Source organism: Manis javanica, chromosome 17, assembly GCF_040802235.1.
Source record: "Manis javanica isolate MJ-LG chromosome 17, MJ_LKY, whole genome shotgun sequence".
Classification (NCBI taxonomy): domain Eukaryota; kingdom Metazoa; phylum Chordata; class Mammalia; order Pholidota; family Manidae; genus Manis; species Manis javanica.
This window is the reverse complement of record NC_133172.1, coordinates 3,414,284-3,432,091: the sequence shown is the minus strand read 5'-3', so window position 1 is coordinate 3,432,091 and position 17,808 is coordinate 3,414,284. Positions and strand designations below refer to the sequence as shown.

General features: G+C 52.6%; 1 protein-coding gene across 1 annotated transcript; it reads left to right on the top strand.

The window, feature by feature from the left end:
* The first annotated feature begins 547 nt into the window (after positions 1-547).
* CACNG6 (calcium voltage-gated channel auxiliary subunit gamma 6) lies at positions 548-11,288 on the top strand. Its single transcript, XM_017658234.3, has 4 exons — positions 548-2,057; positions 5,708-5,782; positions 7,203-7,340; positions 10,589-11,288. The coding sequence occupies exons 1-4, from the start codon at positions 1,727-1,729 to the stop codon at positions 10,825-10,827; spliced, it is 783 nt and encodes a 260-aa protein (XP_017513723.3). The 5' UTR covers positions 548-1,726; the 3' UTR covers positions 10,828-11,288.
* The last annotated feature ends 6,520 nt before the right edge of the window (positions 11,289-17,808 follow it).

Here is a 17,808-nt window from a genome sequence, read left to right as displayed (position 1 = left end):
CTCCTGGGGGGCTGGGGATCCCAGTGGGGGGCCCTGTCCTTCCATCCATCAAGACAAGGGGTCTGGGCCCCAGCCCTTCCTCAGACCCAGGAGGCCAGGCTCTCACCCTCCTCCCCCAGACCCAGGCCCCCAGCCCCCTCCCCTCAGACCCAGCCCCCCAGGCCCCTCCCTCAGATAGAAGCGGGAGATCCCTGCCAAGTCCTGCCTGGGACCCAGAAGCCTAAGTGTCTGGTCCCCTTTGGGCCCAACAGTTGAGGTTCCAACCAGCCTGGGCTGCTCTGGCGAAAAGTCCAGGTTCCCGTCCCTGCCCCCTCCCCGCCCCGCCACCTGGGAGGGGGGACCCTCGGCTCCAGCGCTTGCCACTTAAGGAAATGAAAGTCCGTCCAGACTCCAGCCGGGTCAGGCCCCGGCCCCCAGCCCCTCCTCCCCGGGCGGCCTCCCTCCTCCACCCGTGTCCCCTTAAAATACCCGGGGTCCCTATGGCAACAGGCGCTGGGCGACAGGTGCGGGTGTTATTTACGGGTCGAGCCTGAAATAGCCGCGAGGGTGGGGTGGGCTGATGGGGGCGAGGCTGCGGCGAGCGCCGCGGCGGGTGCGGGCCGAGCCGGCGGCGGCGTGCGGAACCGACGGCCCGGAGGCCTCGCGGAGCTGGGGTCGCCGCGGCGCCGAGGCAGGAGAGCGAGAGGGGGCCCCGCCCAGGAGCCGGGGGTGGGAGGCCTGCGGGAGGCGCCGGGTCTGGAGCCGAGCCTGGAGCCGTCCCGGCCGGGCAGGCCCTGGGAGCCCGGGGGAGGGGAGCCCAGCTATCCGGAGGGACAGAGTCCCTCCCGGGTCCCAGTTGTCCTTTGCCCCATTTTCTGAGCCTCAGCGCGGACCACAGTCCTCTGAGCCCCCGGGGGGACCTGGGGTCCCCGTCCTGAGCCCTGGGGAGCCCTCCAGGCCCTTCTCTGGACCCCGCTGTGTCACTGCCCCAGTGCAGACCTCTGAAGTCGCTGAGTGGCCAGGGACACCCCCATCCCCTTTTCCATTATTCCCGCAGGTCCCAGCCCTCGGGGCGTGGGGCGCTCTGCTGCCGCTTCTGTGAATTTGGGGCTCCTGCTGCCTCTCTGAGACCCAGGAGGAGTTCTGCCCATGCTTTCTGAGCTTCCCTGGGGACCCCAGCTCTTCTTTTGAACCCCCGAGGGACCCAGCTCCACCCTCTCCGGACTCTGACCCCTAGAGAAGGCACGGTGTCTCCTTTCAAACACATAGAGGACCTCAGCAGCCTTTCTTGGGTACCCCAACCTCTGAACCTGAGTGGGGTTCTCAGATCCCTGTCCTGGGGACACCCAGTTTCCCTTTGGTGGGGACCCCAGAGCAGCTCTGTAGAGCGCCAGCCGGCAGGCCCCCCTCCTGGGTACCCAGCTTCTAGCTCTGGGCCCAGGGAGACCTTGCTTTCCCTGGGTCCCATCTTATTTGCTGAGTTTCTGTGGGGACCCCAGGCCCCCTTCTGAGCCTCAGAGGGCTTCCTGTCTGGGGGCCTCGCTTTTCTCTCCTAAGCCTCAGAGGCGAGCCGGACTCCCCGTTTGAGGCCCCAGGGAGGATTCACATCCCCCGGTTTCACAAGTCCCGTGGAAGCTGAGCCCCCACGCCCTCAGGACCCCGGCGCCCCCCTCCCTGCTCCTGTGCGGCCCGGGACCCCTCCCCGGCTCTGCCTCCCGTGCACCTGCTCCCAGCCGCCGCAAGGACGATGATGTGGTCCAGCTTCTTCATGCAGGAGGAGGGCCGGCGGCGCGGGGCCGCGGGCCGGCGGCGGGCTCGCGGGCAGCGCAGGTCCGGGCTGGCGCCGGCGCGCGAGGGCAGTGTCAAGCTGGGGCTGCTGCTGACGGCCGTGGGCGCCACGCTGGCCGTGCTGGCCGTGGGCACCGAGTTCTGGGTGGAACTCAACACCTACAAGGCCAACGGCAGCGCCATCTGCGACGCTGCCCACCTGGGGCTCTGGAAGATGTGCACCAGGAGGCTGTGGCAGGCCGACGTGCCCGCGGGCAGAGAGACGTGCGGCCCAGCGGAGCTGCCTGGAGGTAAGCGCGCCCCGCCGGGCCTGCCCCGCAGACCGCGGAGGGTGGGGTGGGGGCGTGGCGGAAACCGCGCTCGGAGTCAGCTGAGCCCCGGAGCGCCCCTACCCTCAGAAGGGCCCGCACCCGCGTCCACCTGTGCCCCCCAGCAACCTTGGCCCCGGGCACAAACGGTGCACAGTCTGCACCCCCAGACTCGCTGTGCTCCCAGACCAGCTTTTGCCTCCAAACGTGCCTGTACCCCCAGACCAGCCTCTGCCTCCAGACCTGCCTGTACCCCCAGACCTGCCTCTGCCCCAGACCAGCCTCTGCCCCCAGATCTGCCTGTACCCCTAGACCAGCCTCTGCCTCCAGACCTGCCTGTACCCCCAGACCTGCCTCTGCCCCAGACCAGCCTCTGCCCCAGACCAGCCTCTGCCCCCAGATCTGCCTGTACCCCCAGACCAGCCTCTGCCTCCAGACCTGCCTGTACCCCCAGACCTGCCTGTACCCCCAGACCAGCCTCTGCACCCAGACCTGCCTGTACCCCCAGACCAGCCTCTGCACCCAGACCTGCCTGTACCCCCAGACCAGCCTCTGCACCCAGACCAGCCTCTGCACCCAGACCTGCCTGTACCCCCAGACCTGCCTCTGCCCCAGACCAGCCTGTATCCCCGGACCTGCCTGTGACTCCAGACACAGCTGGTGCCCTCAGACCACCTGTGTCCCCCAGAAATGACCGCATCCACTGAGAGAGCTCCTGCCCCTTGAGGGCTCCTGGGTTCCTGGGGCGGGCTTGCCCCTCCCGCACTGGAGACAGACGGCACTCCATCCTGTGGTCCCTGGGGAGACAGGTGGCTTTGATGCCCTCCCCAGAGTAGGATCTGTGCCTGTTGCCACCTACTGATTCTGCCAAACCGAGCTCTCCAACATCCCGGGCAGGCCTCGTGCTTCCCCAAGTGTGCCGCGTTTCCCATCCCTCTCACCTCTGAGTGCCCAGACCCCACCCTCCAGCCCTTCTCATCTCCTCTCACGGACAGCCCTCCCACACACACCTTCCCCGGAGCGGCTCCCTTACCCTGAGCTCTGCCAGGGAGCTACCCAATCCTGTCACTCCCCCTGACAGGACATGCCATGCCCTTTGCTTATACCAGTGGGACATCCTATACCCCATGGGAACGGGAATGGGATCTTGCTGCACCTCTACTGACCCAAGGAAACTGTCTGACATCCCTCAGGGCCCCTTCAGGACATCATCTGCTCCATCAGCCATATGAGATCACCCTACTCTTTACTCTCCAAAGGGTGTCCTATGAGCTCAGTACCCCTCAAAGATGTCCTATCCCTGGACTCCAGATAGGATATCTTATATCCATAGGGTCCTAAGTAGGATGTCCCAAGCCCTTGGGAGCAACCTGGGATGCCAAACTCCCCTTGTTGTCTGAGGTGTCCACCCACCCAGCACCCAGATTAAACACGTCACTTCTGCAAATTGGCTAATTCTCACTCCTTGGAGCCTCAAGCAGGAAGTTGCCAAACTTCTGCAAAATTGGGTGTCCTGGTAATAAAAACATTAGATACTTATCTAGCGCCCAGCTCTGTTCTAAGTAGTCCACGTGCATTAACTCATTAACCCACATAGCAATCCTGTGAGAAATTATTACCATCTCCTTTCTGCAGAAGAGAAAAACAAGAAGCATTAGATGTAAGTGGAGCCGTCTATGCACCCAGGCTGGTCACATGGGCTTTGAATCCTGGTTGTTTCTGTTCTTAATAACTACGTTATACTTCATTTCACTAGTAGTCCATAAAGATGTCCCAAAGGTCCTCGGGGCACCGGAGGGGGTGTCCCAACCCACCTCACTGCACAGGATGGAGTCTCTCACATCCCTTAATGTCCCGCGATTGGTCAGAAAGACTTCAACCTCTCTACAGGACCACCACCATCATCCCACAATCCCCCAAGCCCCCCCAGAGGACTGCTCACAATAACTTTTATTATCTCAGCAACACCCCACACACCCCACTGTCCTTTAAGGGGCATCCCATATTTCCCTTGGCGGCAAGAGGGGTCACCATATCCAACTCCTTTCCAAATGGGACATGCCGTCTCCTCTGGAGTCAGGGACAAAATGTCCTAAGTCATTCGTAGGCCAAACGGGATGCCAGACACCCCACATGCTCTTAGAAAGATGCACTTCACCTGCCTACTCTCTAGATGGGGCTTCCCTTTTCCACTGTCAGCGAAGATCACGTTTCCCCCACTGACTGCTACAAATAGTGTCCCCTTTCCTATTTCTTCTACCCGTCTTCCTCTCTACCTCTCTGGTCCCTGTTAGTGTCTCAGTTTCCCCATCTGGAGAAGGAGAAAGTTGGACTAGGTGAATTCTGTGGAAATTTCTGGCTTTAAAATGCAGTCTAGAAAATGCCTTTTTTTTTAAGTTTGGGGTTTCCTGGACCTCAAGTACACAAATTTGGATGAATCACTGACTTTGGTTTATATCACAAAATCACTAACAGACTTTGTGAGATCGCTCTTGTGCTTTATCTTAATATTCTTTTTCTTCACTCCTTCCTAACTTCTCTCGTTAATGTGTTTGATAGGCACTCATGGATAGGTACTTTAACTTACTTTATATCTGTGTTTTAATTTATGTAAATGATATCTCGCTACAGATTTTTTCCTGTTTTTTTTTTTTCTCCTCAGTACTGCTTCCAGATCTCTCCGTGATGCTTTCTAGCTTGTAACTACACTGTGCTGCAGAGATTTGCACAGGGAACATCCATCACATTTACTTCGTTCCCCCAGAGATGGACACCTAGGTTGACGCCAACTCTCTGTTATTCTAATAGTGCTGCAGTGAACATCTCCACATCCCTTCCTGCATGTGGTTTTTGCCTGACGTACACTCAGGAATGAAATTGTTGAGTTATAAGATATAAACATCCTTCATTTCGTAAAGTATGTCAGAGTGCTTTTCAGACAGCCCAGTACCAGCTTACACTGGCAGCTGTTGCCCCTTATCCTTCCAGTGCTTGATCTTGTATTTGTAACCTAAGTGATCTGAAGGGGCACCTCCCCGCTGATTTAAGTTGCCTTTCTGTGATCCCTGGTGAGTTGGAGCATCTCTTCATGTACTTGTGAGTCATCCAGGTTTCATCTTCTGGGAATTGACTATTCATATCCTTTGCTCATTTTTCAACTGGGTTACCTCTCTTTTTGTGGATCTGCAGGAGCTCTTTGTGTATTTAGGTGGCAGTCCTTTCCGAGATGAGAATCTCTTTGAGTCTGCTAGCCTTCTGTTGTCTGTGTCTTGGTGTCCTTTGTGGAATAAAGTGATTATCCAATGTCTTATCGCACTTGACTGCCAACAAACCCATGTGATAGAGCCAAGAAAGAGACTGCTGTCTCATGTCATAGAGGAAGATTTAGAGGCCCCAGCGATGTCAGCAGCCCACTGAGTCACAGATCCGGACCTCAGGTCTCTGTATTAGAAGCCCAGCTCCTGAAGAGCTGTGTGGCAGCAGGTGGCTTGTATTTCTCTCCTCTGTACATCAGGGATGCTAATGTCACGTTTTTAGGCTGCTGTGAGTTGGGTTAAATGTCCAGTCTTGAGCTTACACCAAGGACCTACATGTCATCGCCTCCCCTTTTCTCTCTCCTCCTGCTCCCACAGAAGCAAACTGCACCTATTTTAAATTCTTCACCACGGGGGAGAATGCACACATCTTCCAGAGAACCACAAAGAAAGGTGAGATCTTTTCACCCCGTGGTGGGGTGGTGGGGAGGAGGTGCTGACCATGCCCGGGGACCTTTTGACAGCATTGTCTTCTTCTTTGCTTTGTGTCGGGGGTTGGGGTGGGGGGCTCAGCTCCTGTGTCCCAGGGAGGTCGCATCTCTGGGGGGGAGGTGGTTCTCCCCTGCGCCCCATGCTCCTACCCCAGGTCTGCCTTTGCCATATGCTGTGCAACTTTGGTGAGTTAAAACCCCTCTGTGGGCAGCATTTTAACATCTGTACATCTGCCACGTGCTGAGCATGGCCCTGGGCATTGCATCGATAAGAATTCCAGTCCTTGTCATGACCCTGTAGCACAGGGGCCTCATCTTCATCTTCCCGATGAGAAGATGGAAGTCCATAAATGGTTAAATTTATTTTTCCCAGGAAATGGTAGAGGCAGAGACAGGATTTAAAACCCAAACCATTCGAACTCGAAACCAGTCCTCTCCTACCGTCTTCTGTGAAAATGGCAGCGTCCTCTGTCTGTGCCCACCAAGACAGTAGCCGCAGGGGCCATGTGGCCGCTGAACCCTGAGAATGTGACTGATGCAACTGAGGAACTGAGTTTTGAATTTTAATTTAAAGCCACTTAAAATTTAAAGACCACATGTGGCAGTGGCCACTGTGCTGGCCAATGCACAGCTCTTAGGACTTCACCCTTTCCTTTCAGTACCTCGCTATCCCCGCCAGTGAAATAATTGTGAGCCTGTCATGACGCTGGTCTTTGTAAGGATTTAATGAGATGATGCAACTGAAACACACAGGTAGTGCCAGGCACGCAGTAGGTCCTCATGCATAGTGTTCTCACTCCTCTCTTGTCTTCGTCCTAAGTGAGCTCTGACAACTCACTGTCCTCCTTCAGGATAGTAAAGTAATCGTAGTGCACACGTGTGGAACACTGCTGTGGGCCGACCCTGCCCTGGGCACTTTACATATGTGATTTCTAATCCTCACGACAGCCAATCAAGGAGAGATTTTGGTCCTGGTTTTCTAGAGGCGGAAACAGGCTCAGAGAGCTTCAGTGACTACCAGAATCTTCCAGCTAGGAAGTGGCTGGGGAGAATTCCGACTCGGATCATCCTGCCTTCTCTGTCATCTCCCACACACCCATTCCTCAGTGTTCTCACCTGTAAACAAACAGTGACCACATCATAAAATAATCAGTAGCCCCCATCTCCCTCGAATCCTGGCTCTGTCCCCACCTTGCTCTGTGCCCTTAGGCAAGTGACTGACCCTCTCTGGGTTTTAGTTCCTTCAGTAGTGTAAGTAGAATATTGGGCTGGATGACCTTCTACTTGCAACTTCTTCTCCAGTCCTGAATCTTCCATCTTCCTGGCTCCAGCACTGCCTACATCCTGTGTACTCTGCTTCTGTCCTCTCCCCGTCCTCATAGAGGTGAATCTGGCGGCTGCTGTGATGGCAGTTCTGGCCTTGGCGGTCATGGCCTTGGGGTGCCTTTCTATCATCATGGTGCTCAGCAAAGGTGCAGAGTTCCTCCTCCGAGTTGGAGCCTTCTGCTTTGGCCTCTCAGGTGAGGTTGAGAGCCTGGAGACAGGGCACTGCATGCTGGGAGGTCAGAATTGCAAGCACTGTTGCATGCTGGGAGTTTGGACTTCCAAGCACTGTTGCATGCTGGGAGGTAGGTTCTCTAAGCATTGCTGCATGCTGGGAGGTAGGCTAAGCACTGTTGCATGCTGGGAGGTTGGGGCTCCAAGCACTGTTGCATGCTGGGAGGTGGGTTCTCTAAGCACTGTTGCATGCTGGGAGTTGGGGGAAGCCCAAGGACTATAGTAGGCTCACAGATGGGAGAATTCTGAGATCTGTTGTTGCCTGAGGTTTGGAGGGTCTCCAAACACTGTTTTAGATTTAGACCCAGGATTTCCAAGGACTGTTGTATGCTAGGAGGTGTTATCTTCAAGCTCAGAAGATGGGGGTGTCTGGGAGGTACCCGCAAGCACATTTGTATGCTGTGAATTTAAGCTCTAGAAGGGCTCTAGAAGTCTCAAAGATCAGAGAATTCTAAGCCCTGTTGGCTGGGAATGGGGTGAGGGTGTCTTCAGATATTTTTGATATTTGAACCTGGGATTCTCAGGCACTGTTGCTTGCTGGGAGGTTGGGGGAGTTCTGTAAGCACCACTGCATGCTGGGAGCACAAGGGCTGTAGTGGGCTCAAATGTGAGAGGGTTCTGAATGCTGTTGCTGCCTGGGAATTAGAAGGGCTCCAAGCACTCCCTTAGATTGGCCCTGGGCTCTGCAGGGACTGTGGCATTCTCGGAGTTGAGGGTCCAAAAGAATGCCACATCTTGTGAAATATAGTCCTCATTGGTGGCTAGAAAGGTTATTCATTTACATAAGCTTCATTTATTTATCCTTTGTATTAGCTGAGCACATACTATGGTCCCAGCACTGTGCTAAGGGCTAGAGATATAAGATTAATAAGACAGACACCGTGTCTGCCCTCATGGACTCTAGATTCTGGCAAAGACGGTAACCAATAATCACACATGTCATAATTCAACCGTAATTGTGAAGGGAATTATGATAAAGCATTAGGAGTATGCACTGTGGGGGAGGTGTGCAGAGGAACTCCCTGCGACACGACATCTAAGCTGGTAGTTGAAGAATGGAAAGGAACTGCCCGAAGTAGGGTGGTGATGGTGGTGGTGGTCATATTGGTGATGCTGGTGATAATAGTGGTGGTAGCAATATTAGTGATGTTATGGTGGTGACCGGGATGGTAATGGTGTGATGGCGGTGATAGAACAGCATGTGTGAAGGCTGTCAAAGACTTGGCAAGTTTGAGGAAGAGAATGAAGATGGGAGCATAACGCAGGGTAAAGTTTGCCCAAGTGGCCATGAGAACCTTACTGAGCAAGTGAGGGAGGCCCGGTACAGACTCTAGGCTGCATTCTCCAGGCCCTTGATTAAAAATCACGGAGGAAGTAGAGTGCAGGGCGGATGGAGAGTCAAGGATTGAGGCTGGGACTAGACTTCAGGGTCTGAGAGGGGAGGCAGCCAGGACCCATGGCTTGTGGATGACCGTCACATGCTCCTACATGATCTGACCCCTGCCCACCTCTGTAGTTCCATTGCCTGCACTCTCCCCACCTACTTCCTGGCTCCAACCACACTGACCTTTCTTTTCCTCAAACACACTATGTTCCATTCTACCACAGGGCCTTTGTACCAGCTGTTTCTCCTGCTTGAAAGGCCATTGCCTAGTTTTGTGCATGGCTGGCTTCTTTTCATCCTTGGGCCTCAGCTCAGATGGCTTTTCCTGATGACACCACTTAAAGTCCTTGCTCCGTCCCTGGATATCACCCCACTTCCCAATGCCTTGCTTGTATCTCCTCCCTGGTGTGCTTCACTCTCTGAAATTATTTTGTTTCCTCATGTGTTTACTTTGGAGGTTACAATCTGGCCACCCACAGGCCAGTGGTGGCCCATAAATGTACTTTGTTTGGCAGGCGGTGTATAAGGATTTCTCTGACCCAATATTTAAAGGAGTGGTGAATTCCCATAAAAATTATAATCGTTTAAAAAATTCTAGCTCTTCTTGAAAAATCAGAAGATCTGGCAAATTAAGTCCCCATGTCTGATGGGCAGCCGATGGCTGAAGCTGAGTTTTAATTACTCTTTGTTATTGTTCCCACCACACTTAAGCCACTTCATTCACGTTACACTTTCTCGTCACCTCCTGTGGGCATTTGAGTTTTGCGCGCCTCGGCTTATTTGTTCACCAGTCACATCCTCCAAGTAGAAGATAAGCTTCATGAGGTCAGGGGCTTTGTCTCCCTCATGTTTTGTTTTTTCCTTCTTCTTCTTTTTTTATTTTAAATCAAGTTGCATTTCAACTTGACTCGATTGCCTTTCTTTCCGTCTTGTGATCCACCTTCACTTGTTCCCCGGCTCCGCGAGGGTGTGCTTGCCGAGTGCAAACTGTATGCATTCGGGGTTTACAACTGGACGCTGCCATTGCGAAACTACCACCACAATCAAGCTAAATAACACCCCGCTCACCTCCTGGGGTTTCCATTTTGTCTCGCAGAGAGCACACGCGCCATCCTCTCCTCTGTCAGCACGTGCAAGCACGTAATACAGCACCATTAACTGTCGTCACCGTGCTGGACACGCGGTCCCCAGGACTCATTCATCCCATGTAATCGAGTCTCTGTGCCCGCCGACCAGCGTCCTCCAGCCTCCCCTCCCCCGCCACCACCCTCCTCTGTGCTTCTATGGGTGCAGGTGGTGCAGACCATAGATCCCACCAGCACCCTTCAGAAAAGCCTCGATGTAGTCTTCAGTCGACTCTTGTGCTCTTGATTCCTTTTCCCCCCTTTTTTAAAGCAGGAAAGTACTCCTAACATAAAATTTACTGTTCAACCGTTTTGCCATGTCCATTTCTGTGGCCTGAAGCGCATTCACACTGTTGTATAACCATCACATCTCCACCTAAAGAACTTTGTCATCTTCCCAATGGAAACTCTGCCCCCATTAGGCACCGACTTCCCTGCCCTGGCCCCTTGGCCCCTGGTGCCACCTCTGTCCTCTCTGCCTCTATCAGTCTGTGCTGTGTCCCTCTACAAGCCCGGCTCCCGAAGCTGTGCCTGCTGTCTAGTGGGTGTTTAGGAAGCAGCTGTTGGATGGGCTGGAGAGTGCTGGGGGGTCCCCCACGTTTCTTGTCTGAGCAAGCATGAGATGGGGTGCTTTCTGGGGGATGCTCAGACCCATGTCGGGGTGCCCAGGGGCCTGAGAGCCATGTCTGTCCTCTCCCCACAGGCCTGCTGCTCCTGGTCAGCCTGGAGGTGTTCCGGCATTCCGTGAAAGCCCTGCTGCAGAGGGTCGGCCCTGAGCCACCCCCAGCCCCGGCCCTGGCCTACGAGTACTCCTGGTCTGTGGGCTGTGGCTTGGGGGCCAGCCTGGTCCTGCTGCTGGCTGGCGGCTGCTTTCTGTTGCTCACCCTGCCTCCCTGGCCCTGGGGCTCACTCTGTCCCAAGCAGGGGCACAGGGCTGCCTAGGGCCACCGTTGTGCTTTCTCCTGGCTCCTTCTAGATGCTTCTCTTTCCATGGTCCTCATCAGAACCGTTTGCCCCACGTCCTGGAGAAGCTGTGTGCTCCCTGACATGGGGCACACGTTGTTTGCACAAACCTGCCTCTCACGGCCTTGGCTGTAAATACATTTTTCTGGGTGGCTGAATTTGGGATGCTTGGGGTGGGGTGGGGAGAGGTTTTTGCACATGAGGGTCCCTAGGGAAGGATGGCGGGGACCTGATGGGGTAACCAGGGAGTGGGGTGGGGGTGAGGTCAGGGTTCTTGGGAGGGTGTTGGACCTGTTCGTGTCCCAGGATTTACTCACTGGTGGGAGTGACTTCTGGTGAAAGCGAACCTTGGGGAAACGGGGAGTGGGGAGGGCCAGAGCTCTGGGTACGACCCGCTGTCGTCTGGCCTGTGGGATTAAAGGTTTGGAAACTTGATTTGATTTGGAGTCTGTTTGTGAACCGACTGCACATTCTGGGGTAGAGCAAAGTGACCTCTCATGCTGTCCAGAACCCCACTGCATGCTGCCTACCAGCCCCAGAGCCACGTGCCAAGGGGCCCACACAGAGTGATCGAAAACAGCATCGTCCTGAGTCTATGTCCCTCCCAAAATTATGTGTTGGGGTCCCAGCCTTCAGGACCTCAGAAAATGACCCTATTTGGAGAGAGGGTCTGTGTCTACTAATTAAGTGAAAATGAGCTCATGGTGTGGGCCCAAATGCAGTAGGACCGGTGTCGTTGTAAGAGAGACCAGGACACAGAGAGACAGGCATGAAGGGAAGATGGGGTGGAGAGACGCTGGGAGAGGGTAGGTAGTCGTCCATAAGCCAAGGGGAGAGGCCAGAAGGAGCCCTCCCTCCCGGCCTCAGGAGGCGCCGGCCCTGCCCACACCTGGGTCTCGGCCTCCAGCCCCCCAGCCCTGGACACATCCATTCTGCTGTTTCAGCCCCCCTGGTCTCTGGGGCTGTGTGTGGCACGCCTGGTAAACTGGCCCAGATTCCAGTGCCCGGATGGGTGCTGCTATGCCAGCCCGACAAGGTGGACGTGCCTCCGGAACTGGGGGTCAGAGGGCAGCTGGGCCAGCCCCAGGGGCAGGGAGGACCCCGCGGGTGGGGATGCCTGGGCGGTGGCCAGGGGAGCCCTAGAGAGCTGCTCCGTGGCCGAGAGCATGTCTGTCCTGGGGGCCGAGTGTGGGGAGAGGCTGGGGCGGCGCAGCCACTGTGACGGGGAGCGGGGCTGGAGCAGGGGCTGGGGGGCCTCGGGCGGAGCACCCGCTGGTCCCTGGGGCAAACCCATGCGCCCCTCAGACCCAGAGCTGTGGCTGCTTGTTCAGCTCTCGGAGGCCAAAGCCCCGGCAACATTTAAAAATACTTAAAATACTGACTGTGTGCTGGCTTAGGAGCACAATGTATTCAAATTCTGAGCCTGACTCTCTTAAACATGCTTATATTTTATGTATAATTAAAATAAATATAATCACATTTATAAAATAATGAATCTGATTTAATCAAATATAATTGCATCCTGTGATAAATATATTACATGGACTGTTAGACATAACATATACTGTTATATATATATGATATCTAATGAGTACTATAGAGACTATGATTATATTATACTCAATAGTCTATTTTATTAATATTATGGATATTATATTAGCATATTCTCAAACACTTTTATTTTCAATTATGAATACGATTTATATAATCATACCATATATTATAAACACAATTATATATTATATAATCATGTATAATTATAAAGTACATTATAATTTAATATACAATATTAATATCGTACCATAGAACATAAATGCTATAGCATTCATGTTACTACATTTAGTATAATATGTATAAAATATGACATTATAGTATATATGTAACATGATACTTATATAATGCAACATATTATGTAAGTATTGTAAAACATCATTAAATTGCCCCAGGGTTGAAAACGGCTTCCTTGCCAAGATTATTTAGTCTCCAGGAAATGTGGGGAACCCTTTTCTTGACTGCACCCCATCTCAGACCCACTGGCCTACTCCTCGGCAGGCCATTCTCTTCTTTATGCGCAGACCTCAGCACCAAGGACACTGCGGGGAGAGCTGAGGACGTGCATCCATGTCTTCATTCAACACAGAGGAAGTGCTGGGCAGGGCGGAGAAGGGGGGCTGTGCACCCAGACTGTCTGGCGTGGAACCCTGGCCCCACCTTCTGCAGCCTGAGCCCCTTGCTGCGGCTCTGGGCATCTCTGCTTCTTCATCCCTTGTGAGAGTTCCTGGCAGTTCCCGCTCCTGGCGCAGCTGTGGGCAGTGAACGCCGTCATAATTCTGCAAAGCCCCAGGGAACTGCCGGGCACGTGGTCGCCGCTGGGTCCTTCTTGCTGTTGTTATTTACCCAGTGGCACTTTGGGCCTGGCACATAGCAGACAGTAAAAAGGGCTCCCCAATGAGCTGACAGTCTGATGATGGAGACGGATATTAATCAGATAATCACACTAATGAATGTGATTATAAACTGAGATAAGTGCTAGGAAAAGGGATCCCCAACTATTTATTTCTACTTGACTTCGTGCCTGGCCAGCTCGGGGAAGCCCCAGGAGACGCCTGCCTCGGGCCAGGGTTCTCTGGTCTCGGGGGTGGGTGGCTCTTTGTCCGGCGGGGTCTTCACTGCGGCCCCTCTTTCCTACCCAGCATCTCTGTGCGCTTCTCCGAGGTGGGGGAAGAGAATGGACACCCATCAAGGACAAATCAAAGACAGCTGCGGTCATGGCATCCGGGGGCATAATTCACCAAAGCGTCAACTTGCAGCTCTTCACCTTCCATTTATTTTTTATTTTTTTTATTTTTTTAGGAGAGCAAAGCAGAGGCTTTTATTTAGAGAGAAAGCGAGAGGACAGAGCTCCTGGCTCACGCCTGGAGGGGACAAGAGAGCCCCTCACCTTCCATTTTTAAAGTGAAGAAAAGTAGAAGCATCTTGAAATCTACAACCCTCCTTATTTTTTTTTTAATGTACCCTTTAGAGCTTTGCTCAAACATAATTTGAAGCTTACAGAGAAAATGCAAGAATCAAAATGATGCACAATTTGAATTTGAATCCCAGAGGCAAAATAGGCAAGGGTTGCCCTGATAGCCAGCTTCTGAGGAACTTCTCGGCCCTCCCCAAAGCCTTGGACACAGTCCCTCTCGCCTCCCTTCTGCCTCTCACCCTCCCTGCTACTATTACTATCACTGCTAGTAATAATAACAGCTGCCAGGCGCTAACTTCTCATTGGCGCCTGGCCCTGGACTAAGTATTCAGCATGAGTGAACACATTACATTTGAGCCTCACACCCCTATGAGATGCTCCTCTTATGCCACTGAAAAAATCAGGAAACCGAGGCACAGAGAGTTCAAACGAGTTGACCGAATCCACCCAGCTTGCAATGGTCAGAACCGCACACCTAGCTTAGCCAGAGCTTTTGTTCATCTCAAGCACATGCATTCCTGTGACAACAGGTGGATAAAGGGACAGAGTGCGGTAAGGAGCCAAAGTCCACGGCGACAGGTAAAGAGGATGCACCCTAGCGTGCTCCTGGACGTGCACACTCGCCCTGTGCTAGCCCAGAGTCTTACCCGAGGAGGAGAGAGAAGCAAGGGGAAGAAAAAAGCATGAGGTGCCCCATTTTAGTAGAGGACCCTGCAAGGGACCGAGGTAGAGCTGGGGACTAGGGTCTCTTCCATAGCTATGTGGCTGGTGAGACCGCGTATCTCCATTGCTCTTTGCAGGTAGAAGGAGGTAGGCACTCAGACACCCACTTTCTCATCAGACTGTCCTTGCCTCTCTTGGACGAGCCCCAGGGTGGTGCCAGACGAGACAGTGCACATCCTATTTCTGTTTTCCTGTTGGACTCTAGTTTGTCAGGATGCCACCCTCTTGTTCAGCACCCACAGGAGAGGAGAGCGGTGGTGCCAAGAATCCCCCCCTTCATGTTCAGCAGAACCTGGAGGCTGGTTCATGTGACCCCCACCCCCAAGTCCTGTCATTCCTCTGGTACAGAAGCTGGGAAATGGACTATCAGGAGAGGTGAGGTAAGACAAGGGTCAGAAAAGATGCCAGGGTGGCAGGATCAGAAGTCCCAAAGGGCGCTGCAAATTTCAGTATGTCTGCTACTGCCACTGTGACGAACAGCCACCAGCTTGGGGGCTTACAGCAGGACAAATATATGATCTTATGCTTCCGGGGGGAAGGAGTCAGAAATGGGCCTCACTGGGCTAAAATCAAGGGGCTGTGTTCCTCTCCGGAGGCTCAAGAAGCTGTGTTCCGGCCTCTGGAGTCCCCTGGCATCGCCCACTCGCCACAGCACTCTAATCTCTTGTTCCGTTGCCATTTTTCCTTCTCTGACTCTGACGACCTGCCTTTCTCTTATCAGGACCTTTGTGGTTACACTGGGCCGGCTGGATACACTGGAATCATTTTCTCATCTCAAGATCCTTAACTCAATCACCCCCGCCAAGTTCCTGCTGCCACAATCGGGACATACATTTTTGCCAGCTCTGGTGGTTAGGACATGGACCTCTCTGGGTGGGGACCATGCTGCCTACCGCAGGTGGTACAAATGCGAGGAGAAAGTGGCATCTGAGCAAAGACCCGGAGGAGGTGCACTTCAGAAGAGGAAGCAGTCCACGGGAACATTAGAAGCAGGACTGCGCTTGTGTGTTTGGGGAATAACGCAAGAGGCCAGCATACCTGGGGCAGAGGTCTGGGGAGAAGTAGGAGAAGAGATTGTACAGGAAAAGAGAGAGGAATGAGGCTCCCTTGGAGACCTTTAGTCATTCTAAGGACTTTGGCTTTTTATTCTGAGCAAAATGGAGAACTATTTCTGAGTTTGGGGCATGATCTGATTTGAGTTGCCGATTATGGATGCCCAGTTGATTCTGAATTTCAGATAAACAGTGAATTAAAAAAATAATAATTCCAAAACCACATGGGACATACTAAAAAAAAAACGTGTTGTGGTCGTGGTTGATCTGGATTTTAATTGACTAGGGCGTCCTGCATTTTAATTTGCTAAACCTGGTAATCCTATTTTACAAGGATCCCTCTGACCGCTGGGTGGAGACCAGGTGGCGGAGGAGGTGGGCTCACCTAGGCTGTTGTGATGAAAGTCTGAGGAATCACGGTCGTTCAGCACGGGGCATGAATGCCATGGAGGCTGAGGACCTACACGATCCCTCCCAGGGCTGTAACCGATATTGCTCAATCTTTGTAAGTCCACGGGGAGAGAGGGGAGCCACAGTGCAGAATCTGAGAATATCAGCCATAAAAACCATCCCCTGCCTACTCATTTTTCATATGCAAGGACACCCAAGGATCCCCTACGAGAGGGGAGCTGCGAAAAGCCCCTAGACGGGGAGAGCTAAGAACTGCTGGTCTCCCTTATTGGAGTTATGAAGGCATTGTGGGTAAAACTGTAACATTTCCAGAATATCTCACCTGGCTTTGGTGCATTTGCATATCCTCAGTGGTGGAGAGAAGTTCATCTCCATGGCAATGAGTGATTACCTGGGCAACCGAGGCCCTGTCTGAACCTGAGAGGTTACAGGGAGGGGCTGGCTTCCTTGCTGGCTTGCTTCTTCTGGAGCAGGGGAGAGAGATGTCTCTGGACTGCACTTTGTAAGCAATAATCGGGTTTTAAACTTTATTTCTCCCTTTGACTGACCTCAGTTTTTAGAGGTATTTTTTCCCTGGTTTTCTTTTCCTCAACTTACAGCATTTTTCACACCTGGCTTTTTTTCCACTTAGATCAAAATTCAAATTTCTTACCATGGCTTGCCAAATTCAGCACCATCTGGCCTTGGTTCCTGTCTTGTAGTGCCCTGTTCTGACCAGCCACTTTGCTCCAGCCATGCTGGCCTCATGTCAGGTTTTAGAACAAGAACATACCCAGGGCTGCCTTGCCTCAGGACCTTTGCACTGGCTGTGCGTTCCACCAGTCATTCCCCTTCTGTTTCCCATGGCTGGAGACCTCAAGGTCTAATTCTCACCTTCAACATATTTCCCTTGTAGCCTCCCTTGACTCCCTTCCTGCAGGGAACACCCACCCTCTACCCATCACAATCTATAAACATATGTGTCCTCGTTTTTGCCCATCCTTCCAAGCAGAATGCAAGCTCCATGAATGTGGGGTCTTGGCTATTTTTTCTAAATACTAACCCTTCCGGGAAAAATGCCTGGCACATCATAGGTGCTCAATAAATATGTGAGAAGCAAGTAGATGAAATACAGTTGATCCTGAACAAAAAGGGTTGGAACTGTGCAGATCCATTTGCATGTGGATCTTTCCAGCGAATATATTAGAAACATTTTTGGAGATTTGTGACAATTTGAAAGATTTTTTTTCCCTCTGGCTTACTTCATTGTAAGAATACATGTAACATACAAAAAGTGTTAATCAGCCGTTTATTGGTAAGGCTTCGGGTCAACAATAGGCTATTAGCCGTCAAGTTTTGGGGGAATCAAAAAGTATGCATGGATTTTTGACTGCGGGCGGGGGTGGGGGGTTGGCGCCCCTAACCTCACGGTTGTTCAAGGGTCAGCTGTGGTCTGGGCAGCAATAAAATGGATGCAGAAGAGACTCTACTGTTCCCACCTCTTGTCCACAACATGACAAGAGCCACAACATGAAGTGACCTTTCATGGAACGATCAATATGTGGGCCTTTCACACTATTATCAACTATTACATGCAGTGCATTTTATTATATGTAGTTACTATTTTCATGCAAGAAATGGTACATCCACATAATTAAAAGAACGATCGATATTACCCAGGTTTCCAGCCCTTGTTAACATCCAGGTGAACGTCATCTTACATATTTTGCACGCATCTATTCATGGATTGGTGAGATTTTTTTTCTTTTAATGAAAATGGACTCCTGCCATCCATTCGTCCTCAAAACTTGCTCATGTGTGACACTC